Source organism: Filicampus tigris, chromosome 6, assembly GCF_054856515.1.
Source record: "Filicampus tigris isolate MCC_2025a chromosome 6, RoL_Ftig_1.0, whole genome shotgun sequence".
In the NCBI taxonomy this organism is placed as follows: domain Eukaryota; kingdom Metazoa; phylum Chordata; class Actinopteri; order Syngnathiformes; family Syngnathidae; genus Filicampus; species Filicampus tigris.
This window is the reverse complement of record NC_141222.1, coordinates 28,114,458-28,132,611: the sequence shown is the minus strand read 5'-3', so window position 1 is coordinate 28,132,611 and position 18,154 is coordinate 28,114,458. Positions and strand designations below refer to the sequence as shown.

The 18,154-nt window shown below is 42.5% G+C and overlaps 1 protein-coding gene across 5 annotated transcripts in view; it reads left to right on the top strand.

The window, feature by feature from the left end:
• The window catches only part of LOC147146595 (protein ELFN1-like), an 83,743-nt gene that overhangs the window by 57,514 nt on the left and 8,075 nt on the right, over positions 1–18,154 (top strand). For 4 of the 5 annotated variants that reach the window (XM_086032252.1, XM_086032253.1, XM_086032251.1 and 1 more), the window contains 2 exons: positions 16,479–16,926; positions 17,001–17,154. In XM_086032252.1, the coding sequence (XP_085888378.1) occupies positions 16,694–16,926; positions 17,001–17,154 (387 nt within the window). In that variant the 5' untranslated portion in view covers positions 16,479–16,693. The remainder of the gene's footprint in view (positions 1–16,478; positions 16,927–17,000; positions 17,155–18,154) is intronic. The other variant, XM_086032256.1, reaches the window with a different exon arrangement.

Sequence of the window (18,154 nt, the reverse complement as noted above, 5' to 3'; positions counted from 1 at the left end):
CCTCAGTCTGCACATGTTTTTCTATAGAAAAACGAATGATTTCTGCCACTTCTGAAAACTAACATTCTACACACGTATAAAAAAATGCTCTTGTTTAACATTTCTATTTTGTTGGGTAAAAGAAGAACCCTACAAAAAAATGCTATCATTGCTTTTTAAATACATTTTTCTTGTTAAAGTTCCTTTTTATGGAACTAGGATTACAAATTGAACTATTTAATTTGTTTGAAAAAAATCCAATTTAGGTGGAAAATAGCTTTATTTGAAATGACATTTTTGGGATTAAAAGTGTAACATGTAAAATTTTAATGTTGTGAAAGAACATTTTTATTTTGTACCAGAATTTGTTTGAAAAAAAAAAAAAGTGTCATGGAAATGTAACATTTTGGTGGAAAATGTTTTTTTTTTCATTAAATATTAAATTTCATCCTGAAAAAGATCAAAGTTAAAATACATTTTTTAGGGGGAATTTTTCCCCCCCATTTTTCAATTCTTTTTTAAATGCTTGATTATAATTTTTGATTATAATTTTTTTTAATTACATTTTTTTTGTTAAAAATGCACTTGTACTGAGGAAATGAAAATATTTTCGTTTTCTTGGGAAAAAATGCATTAGAAATAAACACTATTTTTTTCCCCTGATTGTTATATTTTTTCCCCCTGATTGTTAAAAATAACATTTCATAAATGTTTAAATTTACATTTCTATTTTGTGGGGGAAAGCCGTTTTTTTTTTTCTCTTTCTCTTTTGTGAAAAAAAACAAAAAAAACATTTTAAGGATGTGCTCAAATTGAACATTCTATTTTTGTGCATGCTGAACATTTATGTGGAGAGAAAAAAAATCATGCTTAGGATGAAAAGAAGTGCCATGGCGCACAACGGTCATATGTCAATATGGTCTGTTGCTAAAGTAAACTTGACTAACTTTTGAGCCAAACTTGTGCTTGAGGCGTTTGTGGGATGCCAAAGCATCTGGTGGCATTTGGCGGCAGTGAAATTGCTTTTCAACGGGCCATCTGTGTGCTCTCTTTCCAAATTAAACATCTCACTTCAGCGCCGTACACAAAATGTGGAATTTATTTGAACTGCGGCGAGAACAGACATGCTTTCATTGCTTTGTTACCTCTGCCAAGGACGCCACGCTGACCTGGCCTTCCCTTGGATTTTTAGACAACCACCAGCCAAGTAAGCTGCCGTAAATTAACTGAAGTGACGCGGATACGGCGCGTTCGAGTTACTCCCGATGCGATACAATTCATTCTGATTACGATCGTGTGAGATCCGATTTGTTCGGATCACGATGCGGTACGATTCACTCATCACAGCTGAAAATCAACGCCAGTCTTTTGTATTAAAGAGAATCAACTGTGCATGTCAATTTTTTTTTTTTAATTGAAAGAAAAATTCCGCGCACAATACGGTATAATGCGATACGATTCGGTCTGATTACGATAAGAAACAAATGACTCCAATTACAATACTAATCCAAGCCATTCTCTTAAATCATGACGCGACAGTAGTCAACACGATTACGGCGTTAATTGATGCGAAAAAGTTCAATATTGGGTACAAGTGCAATTCAAACGTTTGCCAATGTGTGATGTCACACGTCAGTTTGTGCTAGCGTGTTATTGAATCGAGTACGCTAGCCACGTGCTATTGGCGAGCCTCGTGCGAAGGTGCTTTGCCTGTGTCGAATAATTGAACTTATGAATGCAGTCATTACGTAACATGGATTCCTGATTGTGTGTACCTGCTAGAAGTGTGGTGTTGATGCTTTATGATCCTCTTCATTTGAAGTACTTTGCCGCCATCTTGTGGCATCCGTTGAGAATTACTAACCTCCTACGCAGAGGACATCCCTACAGGTGCAGTCGGCCGCCTGCGACGATGCAGTATAATTCACTTCAAACACACACTCACGCACACACTCCCTTGAACCTCTTTTATCGGACATTGTTTTAATTCATATTTTATCCTCGGCTGTTCTATTCCAAGTCGATCTATTATTCATGGCTCTTTTTTAAAAAATGTAAGAGTGCGAAGGTCACTGATTCATGCTCGCCCCTCTTGGCTGTCCACGCGACACACACACACGTGCGCAAAGTGTTATATTTAACGCCGAACATGAAATGCCATAGAAATAATGAGTTTAGCGTTCTTGTGTGTTTTGGTAAAAAAATCAAGCGATGGAAGCAATTGACGTGTGCAAATTACAAAGCGCTTCAAGCATATGGAAAGAATCAATGAATAACACTGGTCAACACACAGTTTGGCGCCAAGTACGTTTCAGCGGTTTTCGGGTGTTTTGATGTCGCTGAATCCAAAAACGACATATCGTTTTTTTCCGAATTGGCTCTAGTCTTTGAGATATTCCATCCTTTTGTGCGGGGAAAAAAGTGCTAAATGTATGCACATTTTGGCCTTCTCTGCCTTTTTTGATGCGTCATCGTGAAAGACGGCAATCGTAATGGCAGAGAGCCTCCTAGCAAGCAAGAAAATACCGAGCAATATTGGCAGTCCACTTTTTCTGATTTTGGCCCTCTCCAGGCAGGTGTTGCAATTTATTTCGCAACAACTAATTGCCAATCCCCAAATTAATACACATTCATATTTTATGTGCCTATTTTTTATTTTTTTTTTTTTACTCAGAAGTACTACTAAACTATTACTAAAACTTAATTTGAGCCGAGAGGGTTAATAGCCTCCCAATATGACTTTGGTGTTGCTCGCAGCTCCATTTTGTGACTGTCCTCATCCTGATTGGAGTTTGTCTTGTACCTTTTCTGACTCATAAATAAAAAATGAAGGAAGTGCTCAAAGCGCCTGTAACGAAATGCTAAAAATACTTCGACAGGCACCCTGCGTGGACACCTAAAAATGGCCATGAAGACTGCGTGCATGGTGACGCATCACCAAACCTTCGATGGCCAAAGACTTGACCTTCTACGCCACTCTAGTCAGTCAACCGAATCATCCAAATCGGCTTTCTTCCCGATAAGTGCGCTCACTTGAGTCAGTCTCCCGATTCAACTGAATCAAATGAGTCTGAAGTGTTTCAACTGACTTTGGGGTCCGTGAACCAATTCATCTCCGTATAGGGTGTTTTCTGTGAAACCGCTGAAATCTCCAGTAAGTCGCGCGATTGAACTGAATCAGCCGAGTTTCCAATGCGGTAGCTAAATCGAGTCAGTGACCTGATTCGACTAAATCATTTGAGTCTGCGGTGCTTCCGTTGACTGAAGTCGGAGACCTTGAATCATCTCAGTCTGTGGTGTTTCGAGTGAGTCTCCTAACTTCAGTCAATCACCCGATTCAACTGAATGAGCTGATGCCACGTTGTTTTTGTTGCGTTAGCTGACTTGAGACAGTGAATCATATCTTCTGAATCGGTAGCGTGTCCGGTATGCTTACTGGCTTACTCTCAGTCTGCAGTGTTTCTGCTGAGTCTGCTCACTTGTGTGAATAGATGATGCAACTGAATCACCTGAGTACACAGTGGCTCTGCCGAATTTGCTGACTCATGTTCGCCAACCAAATTATCTGAGTCTACAATGTTTCTGATGGTCAGCTAACTTGACTCAGTCATCTGATTCAACTTAATCACCTTAGTCCGCTGTGTTTCCAATGAGTTTACTAACTCGGTGTGCCGGCTAACTCCTGTCAATGAACTGAATGTAGTGAATCTGCGGTATTTCTGTTGAGTCAGCTCACTTGAGTCAGTCACCGATTAAACTGAATCATCAAAGTCTGCAGTGTTTCAAGCGAGTCCATTGACTCGATTGCATCAACCGAGTCCACTGACTCGATTGCGTCCAGAATGTGACTCGATTCAACCAAGTCTGTATCTTTTCTGTTTAGTCACCTCACACGAGTCAAAGAACCAGATAATCTGAACGGTGTTTTAGTGAGCCTGCTCACTAGAGTTTGCCATCCAATTCAGCTAAATCATTTGAGTCCACATTATTTCTGGTGCGTCGGTGATCTCGAGTCTGTCACCCAATGTCACTGAATCACCTGAGTCAGCGTTGTTTGCGCTGGGTCGAATAAGTGTGCATGTTTCCAGTGAGCCCGCTAACTTGTGTCGGTGAATCGAATCATCCGAGTCGGTTTGAGATTCCGGTTGACTCTGCCAACTGTGTCATCTAAGTGTGTGCAGTTTCTCATCAAAACTTAACGCGGCCTACATACTGTAGAGTAGTTGACCTTTTGCTACAATAGTACACCATTGCCTGCCATGTTGTGATCACTGACACACACACACACACACACACACCACACGCACAGACACACAGTGAGTGTTACCTAACACTGACATTCAGTCAGATTCAGGCTGCCACGACCAGCTCACTGCACTCCCGCCAGGAGCGCCTATACGCTCTCCGCTTGGGCGGCAGTCCTTCATTTGACCAAACCCCCCCCCCCCAACCCACATCCTCAACAACCCCTCCCAACTCTCTGCTGATGAGAACCTGCTGAGTGTGACTCACTGAGCGGGCTCCTGCAGCTTCCTGTTAGGGTGGGACCTGACAGCGGTCCCCTGTTTGATGCCAATGTGTGTGCATGTGTGTGTGACACATATTGAGCTGCTGAGTGCCATCCCATGAATTAATGAATTAATTTTGTTACACAAGTCTGTTTTCGTATTATTCCGGAAAATTCAAAACTTATTCTTGTTTTCTTGTTATAGTTTTTTTTTAAGTTCTACTTTTAATGTCATTGTTTCTTTTTTTTTCACTTTTAATTTTAAAAAAGTTATTTTTTTGTCTTATTTATTAATTCACTTTCGTTACAGCTCTGTTTGTTTTTTTAAATAACTTATTTCTTAATTAATATAATTAAATTCTATTGTTAGAGCTTTATTTGTATTTGATTGTTTATGTATCAATTTTAAATTATTATAATATTTTTCCCCTGTCATTTAATAAAATATATATATTTTAATTTAAATAAGCGGTTCAGATATGGATGGATGGGTGTTTTTATTCATTTATTTTTATTACAAAAACGGTATTTGTTTAGTTTTCAATTTATATATATATATATATATATATATATATATATATGTATATGTTTATATATATATATATATGTATATGTTTATATGTACATGAATATTTTGTTTTCATATATATTCATAGACAGTATTTTATTTTCAATGCATTTGTTTACTTATTTTAAATGTTTGTTTTTTGCTTTTACTTTTGTTTTTATTCTTTTGTGTCTTTTCCATTTTCTCTTTTAATTTCAAAAAGATGATCACTTAAATTTGTATTCTAACAATTGTTATTCGCTTTTTAAATAATTTCTTGTTTGTATATATATATATATGTTTCCCCCCCAATATTTTAATTACTTTTTAAATGTATTAATCTATCAAATGACCTTTGCAGAGACTACAGCCTTGATAATTGCGTTCCACCAAACGTTAAGTCTAATTTATTGTCGATCCTTAACGGTCATGTTGCATTCAAGTTCATACGGGGAAAATTCAGAAACTGTAGACGGGACGTCGTCAGCCGCGCTGTGCGCAATCGTCCCAGTTCATCGATGACCGGTGACCTTAGCCCTGTAGTCACTTTGACCTTCACCGCTCCCAGGTTGATCTGTGACATCATCCTCATCATCTTCATCTTCATCATCATCATTCCCATCACACCAGCACCATTTTGGCACCAAACTTGTCCCCCTCCCCCCGACCGAGCCTGCGAGCGTTTAAGCATCAAATGACTCCTCTGTTGTCCCGTGTGTGCGTGTGTGCGTGTGTACGTGTGTACGTGTGCGGGTGTGAATAATGAGGTGATTTTTATTCGTCCTCCTCGTCCTCTCGCCCTGTCAGGACCACTGATTCAATTTGTATGGCGAGATAGAAAGGGCGGATAGCGGGGCACTCTGAATGTGTGTGTGCATGCGTGCGTGCATGTGTGTGTGTGCGTGGGTGGGCGTGCGTGCGTGTGTGTGGATGTGAGTGCGTGTGTGTCTCTGTGACGTGTGTGTTTCTACTAGAAGATTCTCACCCTCGAGACTAGAATCGGAGATGCTGAGATGAATGCATTTTGGGGACACGCGCGTGTGTGCATGTGTGCAATATTGAAGTATATGACACGTACGAGTGTACCAATGGTAATAGGTCATTAAAGTTCAAACTGGACAGATATTTTACAGTCATCAACAACACTTTGCACAGATGTTTGTATCTATCCATCCATATAATTTATTTATTTATTCATTTTAGTGTGTTTTATTTCATTAGATATATTTTTATGCACTGGAAACTTTGCCTCCTTTTTTTTTTTTATCAACAAACAGTATTTTACTATTTATATTGGTATTGTATTTATATCTAATATTTGTACCTTTAAAATTCAAACCTGACAGTTGTATTACAGGCCCCGCCCCCCAAAAAAAGGAAGCACACGTTACACAGATTTTTTGTTGTTGTTGTATTTTTTGTTTTCATTTCAGCATGTTTTATTTCATTACAAATATTTGTACGTCCCCCCCCAAAACGACTTTATTATTATACCATCCACAATGTTGATGGTACTCAATGACTGACCCACCGACAAGTCAACCAACAAGCCGAAAAACCGACAAACTGACAGAGCAACTGACCAGCTGACGAGCTAACTGACTGACTGAGTAAACAACTAAGCAGCTCAGCTAGCTAAGCAACTACATGAGCAGCTCAACCAACTCAACTACCTGACCGGTTGGCCATCCGACTGACGAACCAACGGGCCAAATAAATGGAATCGTAATCTGGCCGCAATTTGTGTTTGAAGGACGCAACAGAGCGGCCGGCTTGCTGTTCGCAGAGGTTAGACCGGAAAAAAAAAAATCCTGCTAGAGGACAAACAAAATGAATCACAAAGTTTCATATGCATATGCGGCGTAACTGCCAGGAACCAGACAGACCCGGCTCAACAGATGGAGCCGGTTGCCAGTGTGCGCACGTGCGCGCGCGCGTGTGTGTGCGCCCGCGCGCGCGGCGCATGTGTGTGTGTTTGCACTGTGAGTCCTTCAAACAACGGGTTGAAAATACAGCAAACAAACGCACACTAACGGCGTCGTTTTGGATTTGAAGTGAACCGATGGTTCTGGGCATCACAGATTAGCCTCGCCCAAGCAGAGCGGGACTCCAAAATCGGCATCATGTGATTACGCGTGACTTGTTGACATGTAAAAGTACGCAAGACGTTGATTTGAAGACACACGCGCGCGCGCGCGCGCGCACACACGACAGATGTGTCTGGAGATTATGCTAAACAGTGCACACGTGCGGTGTCAATCTGTGTGTTATTCTGCACCTAAAAGCACGTTTGATTGCCCCCCGCCCCCCCGATGCATGAGCTTCGACTCGATTAATGAGTAAGAGGCGAAATCCTGTTAGGACTGACTTGTTGTAACTTACTTGGAAAGAGTCAGGACGAAATGACGCTCGCCTTCGGCTGAGGCATCCAACAGAGCCAGTGTTTTGACGGGACTGATCAACCAACTAACTAACCAACTGTCATACTAACTGACTTAACAGTTAAAATGTAACTAATAAGTACTGACTTACTGACCGATTAACCAACCGACTAATTAACTGACGGACCAAATAATTGCCTAATTGTCAAAATAACAGGCTAACGGACTAACCAACCAACCAATGGACCCATTGACTGACTGACAAACAAACTAACTAGCTAACCAACCAGCCGAGGGATCGACCGATCAACTAACGGAACAACAAATTGTCCAACCCAAATAATTGCCTAATTGTCAAAATAACAGGCTAACGGACTAACTAACCAACCAATGGACTGATTGACTGACTAAAAAACAAACAAACTAATTAACCAACCAACTGAGAGATTGACCGGCCAACTAAAGAAACAACAAACTGTCCAACCCAAATGCAGATAAGACTACGTAACTAACCAATGAACTAAGTGACCAACTAACTACCAAACTGAATTAACGATGACCAACTAATTTAACTGACCAGCTGACCGGACCAATTGACTAGATAATTTAAAAAAAACGAGCCAGCCACTCAGGCTACTGACAACGCGACCAATCAAATAACTAACCACCAGAATTGACTGACTTACCAAACAACGACTAACAAACTGAGGCCTTGTCTACACGTAGCCGGGGTTTTTTAACAACCGCATATGCGCACGGGCGGTCCGGTCACGTTGACAATAGTAACAAGGCTGCTAGTTACCATGACGCTTGACGACCCCCTTCCTCTCTCCGTAACGGGCCAATCATGAGGCAGATGTGCACTCGTCTCGGACGCATTCAACACGTACTCGTGCGCACGGGCGCTTGAGTGGTGATTTAGCGTAGCGCGTAGCATCTGTCAGGAACGATGAACCTTTCCATCCATCACCGCGTCTCAGAGCGTGAGCCGCACACACGTGCACTTACACACGCGCGCACACACAGTGAAGTGACACGGGCGCGCGCGCACACACCTGACTTAAAGACCTTTTGGGTTGTGTGGGCTTGATGGATTTGTTGAAGATCAATGTGTATCCATCAAGTTGCTGATGGAGTGGAGTTTGTTCCCGACCGCGTTTTCCACAAGATGGCCGACGCAGCTGCCTCTCCAGAGATTGGTCGCCTGCGCCAATCACTCATCGCTGGTCGTTCTGTGCGTCGGTCATTCGATGCTGCGGTGTGATCGGTTGTGCTTGTCGGTCATCACGCGACATCGCCAGCCGGTTGCATCCGCCTGTCATGTGCTCAGACACTTCAGATTGAAGGAATAATGTTTTTGTTTTACTCTTATTTTTGGAATGAAATTGAGGTGGTTGAGTTCAACAGTCAAAACAACAACTTGTTGGCAGTCCACCTGTTATGACGTTCAGCCGACGTTCTATTTCCGGCCTTTTTGAGCTCGAATGAACTTTATTGAACACCCCCGGACACCCTCCGCGCCCCAACTTAGCCCCTCCAAATCCATTCCGCGCCGCACCAACACAAAAAAACACAACCGCGAGACAAAAACATTCACCTGTGACACACTTAAAGGTCAGAAAAATGCACTTCAAAAAGTCCCGTGGTGCTAGCATGGATGTGAATGTGTGTGTGTGTGTATGTGTGTGTGTGTGTGTGTGTGTGTGTGTGTGTGGCCTATTTATCTTGGATTTGAGGACTTGGCAGACAAATCATGGCTCACATTCAGAAAACAGGTCAGCCGTGATTGGTCGTTGTGAGCTGTTGACAGAAGACAAAATGGCCGCTCCGACAGATGGCTAAAAACGAGTGCATTTTGCTGCTTAACTTATATCCCACAAAATGAAACTCAAAATGAATTAGAATGGGCCTGCTGGGAACATATTCTTGAAAAAAAAGATGTTTGGCTTGACTTCCGCTTGAACCAAGTCGAAGCGAACGGCAAGACTCCATTGGAAGGCATCGATGTGCGCCGACGCGACCGCCCCCTAAGCGTCCATTTCCTCCTTCAAGGCCGATCCCCTTCATGCGCTTTGACGTACGTGTCGCGCTCCTCCGAGGTCCAACGTTGTGTTACAATAGCCGCGTGGCGCTAGGCTAGCGTGCGTGTGACAGGACGGCGGGGTCCATTCGCTTTGCGTGTGTAGAAAATAAGAGGCTGACAAATGGTTTCACGTCAGCGCCAGCGAGCCCCCGCGCACCTTTGTTTGTCTGCATGCCATGCCGACGTGTCGCTTTCACTCGCTTTATATGCCACGTTAGCGTGCGTCCGGGTTTGTGTGCGTGTCTGTTTGGCCACTACACGCACACACATTACCGGGCAGTGTACTTGAGGGTGTGAAATCTCATTAAGTGTGTTCAAAAGCCTCTTTGTGGCACATCGCCTGCTTGGAGAGGCGCACTTGTCTTTGTGTACCTGTGCTGTTCATACTCTGTTTTCAAAGCTGACTATTATTTGATGTTATTGTATTTTAGTTGACTTTGTGCGTTAGCGCGTGGCTGCCACACTGCCGGTAAAAAAAAACACACAAAAAACCGGAAGTATCTCGTCATAACAGGGCGAATTTTGCGTTTTGATGTCTTATGTTAGCAGGTGATAAGTTTTACGTTGAAACGTGATACGTTTGCCCTTTTGACGTAATCTTTCACCTTACGACAACTTTTCAAATGTTTCATGTTAACACATTTTCAGTTCAATGTTTTTGCATGATAAGTGGTCCGTTAAAAGGCGATACGTTTAACCTTTTGACGTAATGTTTCACGTTAAAAGTTCAGCGTGATCATTTTCACTTTAAAAGGTGATAAGTTTAATATTTGAGCGTGTTAATTTTCACGTTAAAACGTGACCTGTTGAACTTTTTAACGTGACGTTTCGTGTCAAAACGTGACAAGTTTTTAACATGTAACAAGGTTCAAATTTTAGCATAAGATTCACGTTAAAAACGTGCCAGGTTTCATGTTAAATGTGACAAGTTGAGTGATCAATTTCACATTAAAGCGTTAACTTTAACTTGTTAAAATGTTGTTGGTTTTAATGTGATAGCTTTCACGTCAAAACATGAGTTGCATGTTAAAACATGATAAGTTTCACGTTTTCATGCAATGTTAAAACATGCGATGTTAAAGTTGCACGTATTAGATGGATACATTTCACATTAAAATGGGATAAGTTGAACTTGTTCACGTGATAGGTTTCGTGTTTTAATGCGACGAGGTTCGCGTTTTAGCGTGATAAGTTTCCCACAAAAACTTGAAGTCACGTTAAAACTTGATCAATTTCACGACAGACATTTTACGTTAAATCCCGAGAAGTTTCACGTTTTAGCATGATAAGTTTCACATTAACAACGCATCACCAGTTTCACGTTAAAACGAAACAACTTTTACGTCGTAGCATGTTAAAATGTCATAAGTTTAGCATTTTACCGTGCTAAGTTGCGCATTTTGACATAAGTTTCACAGAAACGGCTTGTTCTAAGAATGCAATGAAAACGAAATATGACAAACATTCTACGTGGCATACGATAGGCTTTTATCAGACTTGAAACGCATCACTTCAGCATATGTGCAAATTGATGTGCATATTTATTTTCCCGGAAGAATGCTGACTTCTTGCCGGAAGTGAATGAAGGCAAATGTGAGTCTCAAAACGGGCCTCGAGGTCAGGAGGCTTGAGCAGTTTCTCTTTATGGAGTGCGCCAGCGGCGCATTGCAACACATCATTAGCACATAAAAGTCGTCAAGTGTTTGAAATTTACATAAATGTCTTTCTTAACGCTACTTGACGGAGCCTCGGGAGCCGCTGATGAAAAGCAGTGTGTGTCATTCACGCACGCCCATGACAGGCCTGAGCTGCCTTGACGCCGACGCCGCCGGGGGCGTTTGATTTATCTTAGTTTATTTCTTTTTGAATAGGAATTATTAAACACGCTACTTATGATGCAAAACGATACGAAAAAAGGGCGAGATGAAGGCGAGGCATTAAAATGGGGGACTGAATCGCCTTTGGTGTACTTCATCGAATAATTGAAATTGACTTTATGAAGACAGGTCAGCTTGGATTGATTGATGGCTAAATTGCCTTTGATGTTTATAAAATTACATGAAGTTTGTTGACGTGTCGTCATTTACAAAGCGCGTTACCTTTGTCAGGCAGAAGGTTAGTATATTTTTCAATGAAAATGAGAATATTCACGCGTTGGGGTCACCAGAAGTCTCTAAATTGTCTTTGCTATTCACGAAAACTCACTTTAGCTTAATTTACGACTAAATTGCCTTTGAGTTTTACAAAAACTCATCACTAGCCTAATTTTTGACTAAATTGCCTTGGAGGTTTACGAAAACACTTCAGTTTGTTGATGGCTATAAATTGTCTTCGATGTGTATGCAAAGTCGTCGCTAGCCTAATTTACGACACAATTGCCTTTGAGTTTTACGAAAACACTTAAGTTGGCTTCTTTGAAAGTATAAATGACTTTAGATGTTTGCGAAATGTCATCGATAGCCTAATTTATGACCAAATTGTTTTTGGGATCTATGAAAAATTACTAAATTCTTTTTGATGGTTAAAAAACAAAAGAACACTCTTAATTATGTTTGATTTGATTACGTTAGGGTTGTCGGCGACTAAGTTTCCAAAAACGCGTTTCTTAGGTTCATCAAAAACTCTCCGTCTTTGTCGTTAATGAAAACACTTGAGTTGGCGTCACCTGTGACATAAGCGTCTTTGATGTTTCCCAAACGCGTACCTTCAATTTCTCCGTGTAAACGGCCTGAGTGGTGTGATTGACAGGTGATGCTCAGAGCAAGTTCACGTGACCAGGAGATGCTGGGAGCGCACTTCCTTGTCTTCTTTTTCTTCTTCCTCTTCTCCTGCAGCCTGAGCGTCAATGTCAGCGCTTTTCGTGGGGGAAAGAAAAAATGCCATTCACATTCTTGGCGCGCCGTCCCTCCGTCCGTCCGTCCGTCCGTCCGTCCGTCACCCCTTTGTTCCCTTTCTCCTCTGAATACTTAAGCGGCTTACGTAAGTGGCCAGGCTCATCATCCTTCCCCTGCAGCGCGTAGTTTTACACTGCACCGGCCGACGGCTCGCACCAAAAGGACGGCGATGGCTGGAAGTGAGGCTCAGATGCCAAGGTGGCAAAAGTACTTAAGGAAAAAGTATGGACTGTGACATTTTCGGACAAAAGTAAACATTCTAAATTGAAGTGCGTATCAACCTGGCGTGAATCCGTACCCAAGAAGTAGCCCTCGCTTTCAAGCAGGTTGACCCCTGTTGCGCAGTGCCTGTATACAACTAAAGTCGGCAGCAAGATAAATACTCAAGTACCGATACTTGAGAAATCTACTCAAGTACAGTGGTCAAGTATTTGTGCTTGGTGACTCGCCAGCGCCGCTCACATGTTGAAGGAACACTCAACTTTGCGGCCGAGCTTGTTTTTGCCATCTGCCGGCCACTTGAAGGATTCAGTAATAGAAATGTCTGTCACGCCGCCGTCTCTTCTGGACGTGTCCGTCTTCCGGCGGTCCCCCTCTCCATCGCTCCCTTGTTCCTAATCCCGCAGGCGTGCTGACCCTGTCAAGTGGCTTTTTCCTCTTCTTTTTTTTTCCCCTGCCCAAAGTCAATCACCGTGCTGAAAAGAAGGACGAGAGCAGAGTCAACACGAGTTCCGTTTCCTTGGAAAGCCAGACTAGTAGAACATCCACTTTGCTGGAATTAGGGCTGTTCGATTTTGCCTAGCAAGAAAATCCCGATTATTTTCTCACAAACTCGATTTTACGATTACGATTTCTTTGTAAAATAAAACATTTATGAAAAATGAATTTTTTAAAAATCTTTTATTCAAACTTAATTTTTCTTTCTTTGAACTCAAAATGCCAGTCGATTTAACTTAATACACACAGAACAATCCATTGGGATTAACAGCGTTTTACTTACACAATAGATTTCAGATCTGTTCTTCATTAAACCAATAATGACAGAAGAAAGCGCATATCCCATCTGAAACGAAATCATCATCATGAGAGAAGGTAGGCAGTCAATTCTGTAAACCAAGCAGTCTGTCAGCAAGTCATTTTGCCAACAAGCCAGTGACTAGCCTTTCACCTTTCTCCCTGGCCTTACGTAAACATAAATCAATGATTAGTACAAAACTGTCACTCAATAATACAATGCACTGTCAAGTTTAAGTAGCCTACGTATGCACCGGCTGGCCAGAGGTCCGTTGTAGAGGAGGGAAAAAAGGGACGCCTTTCAGACGTTGAGTTACTTGCTCGCGGCTTGTATTGTACATGCGGGGCGGCACACGCTACACTCCAGATCTATTTTTGCCCGATTTATTAACTAAACGCTCCCTTGCCTGACAAAATAGCAGAATCGCCGGTAGCCATGGATGGTGTTGTGGTTTTTCCGGTCTGCGCGCTCGTGGGAGGAAGCGGAAATGCAGAGGAAACCACGGTGGCTTAGATACACCAAAAATGAAAATATCGAACGGGCCGATTTGAACGTTTTTAACATCGTTTTGTCAAGAAAATTCGGTTTCGGTTCAAAAACGCTGAATCGAGCAGCCCTAGCTGGAATAAACAGCGATAAACACCAGGACTTGTCCTTTGGCGTTTAAAAGGCCTGGTATCACCTTGGATCCCACTCGTGACACCAACGGTTGCAGCAATAGTTGATATATTACTGTTTCAATAAAGTGAATACCAATGATTATCTTTTTCTGGTATTGCTGGGTTGGCCAATCCTTTGCTCCCACTTCTGATACCAATGAATGCCTATCAACATTTTTGAGTCGTACTAGAGAAACATCCAAGTGTCAAGTATTGGATCCCGCTTCTGATAATAGTTTCTGTGGCATTATTTTGTATATTGCCATTATAAACACTTGATCAATCCTTGACTCCCACTTCTGGCCCCAAATGAAATGGCACCATTTTGTACATTACTTTTTGCTGGTCTATTCAAATCTTGGAGTCCCACTTGTCGACTCCCGCCTGGAGTCAGCAGGAGTTGTCTTTGTTGTTTGGTGGGCCTGTTCAATCCTTGGCTCCCACTTCTGACGCCAGTGGTTATATAAATATTTTCTATATTGCTGTCATAAACAATGGGGAACCTCTCAACGTTGTCTGCATGTTGTCTTGTGGGGCTGCTAAATCTTTGGATCCTGCTTCTGACACCAAATGAATTGGCAACAAAAAAGCAATGCACAGAAATATAACTTTTTGACACGAGTCAGACCGAAGGTTCCAAAGCGCGCCGTGACGAACCGAACTGGACTGTACCGGGCTGTTTCCGTGATAACAGCGTCTCAATCTCCTTGACGGACGACATCAGATTGCAAAGAGAAGACTGAGGGATCTGAAAACTCCAACGCCGCTTTGTCTTTTTAAGTTAAACAAAATCTCTAAATAATGAATCACTTATCAAAATACGTATCAATTAATTTGTTACTTTATTCATTGTTGATTCATTTAATTATATATTTTTTTCTATATTGATTTAATAACACTGTATTCTTTTTTACTATCATTTATTTTTTTGTCACTTATTTCTAAATTAGTATTTTGTATAAAAATGCAAAAAAAAAATCTGCATCTGTTAATATTTTTAAGTTCATGATTTTCGTATCATTTCAGCGTTTTATTTTTTTTTAATTAAAAAATTGTATTTGATCTTACTAATGACATTTATTTATGATTTGATTTTAATACTATTATTTTAAAGTGGTTTCCAAGACTATCGTCTGTCTTCCCCATTGCAAAGTAGCCAGAGGCTAACGGCGATGCTAGCAATCATTCGCAGGTACTTGTGCGCACGCAAACGCATTAAAGTTAATTGCGCGTTGTTATGATGTGATTGCCCTTATTCTCCTTTATGTGTCGTCAACACGGCGTAGCTAAACGGCCAATAAATACATCCTTTATCGCGGCGTGTTTTCCACCCAGAAAGGCTGACAGGAGTGCCCATCAAAAGCTCGCAACAGCGTCAAGACAGAGTTGACAATTTTGTTCTAATGAACCAAAATGTTGGACCTGTCGTGAAAACGCGTGCTGCTCGACCCAGTCCAACCTTGTTGAATTTGTTTGCACCCAGTTAAGATGAGTTGCTTCTGGTTACTTTGTTTTATCGAACCAAGTTACATAAATGGATGCTACGTCAATCAAACTCGTGCTTCCTCGACTACTCTGCCACTGCTGATTGACTCACAACTCTGACGAGACAAGAGGCAGTCAGCTTCACTTTGTTTTAATGAACCATGTGTCTGCGATGCATCCGTTTTTTACAAGCCTCAGGATAACGATCAGGCCGTGGATTTTGCCTGCCGAAAAGCTAGAACTCTCGTCGCCGTTAAAATGAGCGTCTTGCTTTTGCTTTAAATTAATCAAGTGTCAGCGATGTATGGCGACATCTACGGAACACACTCTTGATTTTATTTACGGAAGGACTCGACCGACATGCTACCTTTGTTTTAATGAACCAAGCGCTCTATTTTCATAGACAGGTGTACGTGCTCTTGGGGTGAAAACTGGCACATTTTCTAAGTCTAATTTACCGTGTTTGGGAATCTGGCTGACCGCGCTACGCCATGCTGGGCGTTTTCTGGTAGACACCCCGGTGCACCTGGCAATTTGGAAACAGAAAGTAGACTAGACTTTAGTGCAGCTAAAAGGAGTTGTGGCACAGGTGGTGTAACGCGGTTTTGGTGGGTGTGTCAAAGCACGGACAATCAGATTCTGTGCTCCGCTGGTGTGTGCGGTGGATGTCATCGTATTTCGTTCATAAAGCACAGCATGCATTGCATCCAAGTGTCTCGGATAGCAACGGCCTAAAAAGTCCTGAATCTAACAATGAGGCCGTGGATCGAAACTTCCGGAAAAGCAAGTCCAATAGTATGAAGACAAGAGTCGATTGTCGTCATTTTACTGAACCGTGTGTCATAAATGTGGTGACATTATTGGGTGAATGATGCAATATTTTGCGATACGTTAGGAAGCTCTTATCTGTGTTATCTTGTCTTCCAAGGGTGCAGTCAGCACCGAATTTCCGAGGATGAGGAAGCGTGAGAGGAAGTGCTCGTCCAATCAGAGAGGCAGACGGCCGCTAAGGACATGAGGACCGACCAATCAGAACTGCTTCACAGCTCCGATTAACCACCTGGAAAAAGTTGAAGCCTCCGTACTTGTTTCTTTCTGTTCACTTGATTCCTGCTACCGCTCATTCTTGGCTAACGTTCTCCAATGGATACCGTGACAAGGTCTCATCAGGCCCAGCGGCCGAGACAAAACGCCAACGGGGGTTTCTCACCCACCGTTGGCGCGTTCCTGGGCTGGCTCGCCCTGCTGTCCGTCACGCGGCTGCCAACGGCCACGGCCGACTGCTGGCTCATTGAGGGCGAGAAGGGCTTCGTGTGGTTGGCCATCTGCAGCATGAACCAGCCGCCCTACGAGGCCATCCCGGCCCACATCAACAGGTAACACCCGGTTCCGGGTCCGTTTGGATCGACGGGCCGAGCCAGGAGCTTTGACCAACCTTTATTTGCCGCAGCACTATTGTGGATCTGAGGCTGAACGAGAACAAAATCCGCTCGGTGCACTACTCTTCGCTCAGCCGCTTCGGCAACCTCACCTACCTGAACCTCACCAAGAACGATATCAGTTACGTGGAGGACGGAGCCTTCTCGGCGCAGTTCAACCTTCAGGTAATCATTGACATGGGGGAAAAGTGAACGATGGCATTGGCACGTGGTTCAAATGACAAGTTGAGAGACGGCACGGACACTCGGTATGGACACAAGTGCTGGCATTGACGCATGATTAAAGTGATACACAACGCGGTCAAACTGACAAGTTAAGCGACAACACTGACACTGATGGTAAAAGAGTAAAAAAGTTAAAAGACAAGTTGTGAAAATGTGACGGCATTGGGCCATGGTTAAAATGACAAGTTGTGTAACAGCGTTGACACGCGGATAATGTGACCGAAAGTGACGCGTCGTCACAGTGGCGCGGTAAGTGACGTGGTGAAAGTGATGGAGTTGACACAACTTAGCATGTTGAGTGACCGCTTTGTAAAAGTGACAAGTTCAATGACAGACGATTGCAGTGACAAGCTGCGTGAAAGCTTTGACAACATGGTTAAAGTGATGGCGTTGGCACATGGTTAAAATGGCTAGTTAACCCATGAAGTACTAAAGCGCCTTTCTCAACAGCTCCTCAAAACCGTCGGTCGCCTTTGGAATTACCCTTGAAAACCTGAAGTTCTGGCAGAAATTCAACACTTACAAAATGATTAATATCACAGCCCCTGTAGCAGACAGAAACATCATCCCAAAAGAATTAAAGAGCTTAGACACACAGGCAGAATTTATTATTATTTGCTGTTTCAATCGAAGATGTCAAAATAACGTGTCAGTGCAAGAGGAGCACTATATTAATTAAAAAAAAAAAAAAATCGAGTAGTAATTACCATCCTCTATTCTGTTACAAAGACGTCGATATCGTCATTGTCTACAAACCATATCATATCACGTTCGTCTGGTTCCACCGGCCGTGCGCGTCGTCTATATAGCACTGCCGTTACTTACGTTAATCAGAGCTCCTGGCGATCGACTGCGTCTGCCATTAGCCGACCTACGGCCCGACAAATTTCCAAGACATCCTCTGCGGTCTCGCGACACCGTCACGTGTTTATTCTGATAC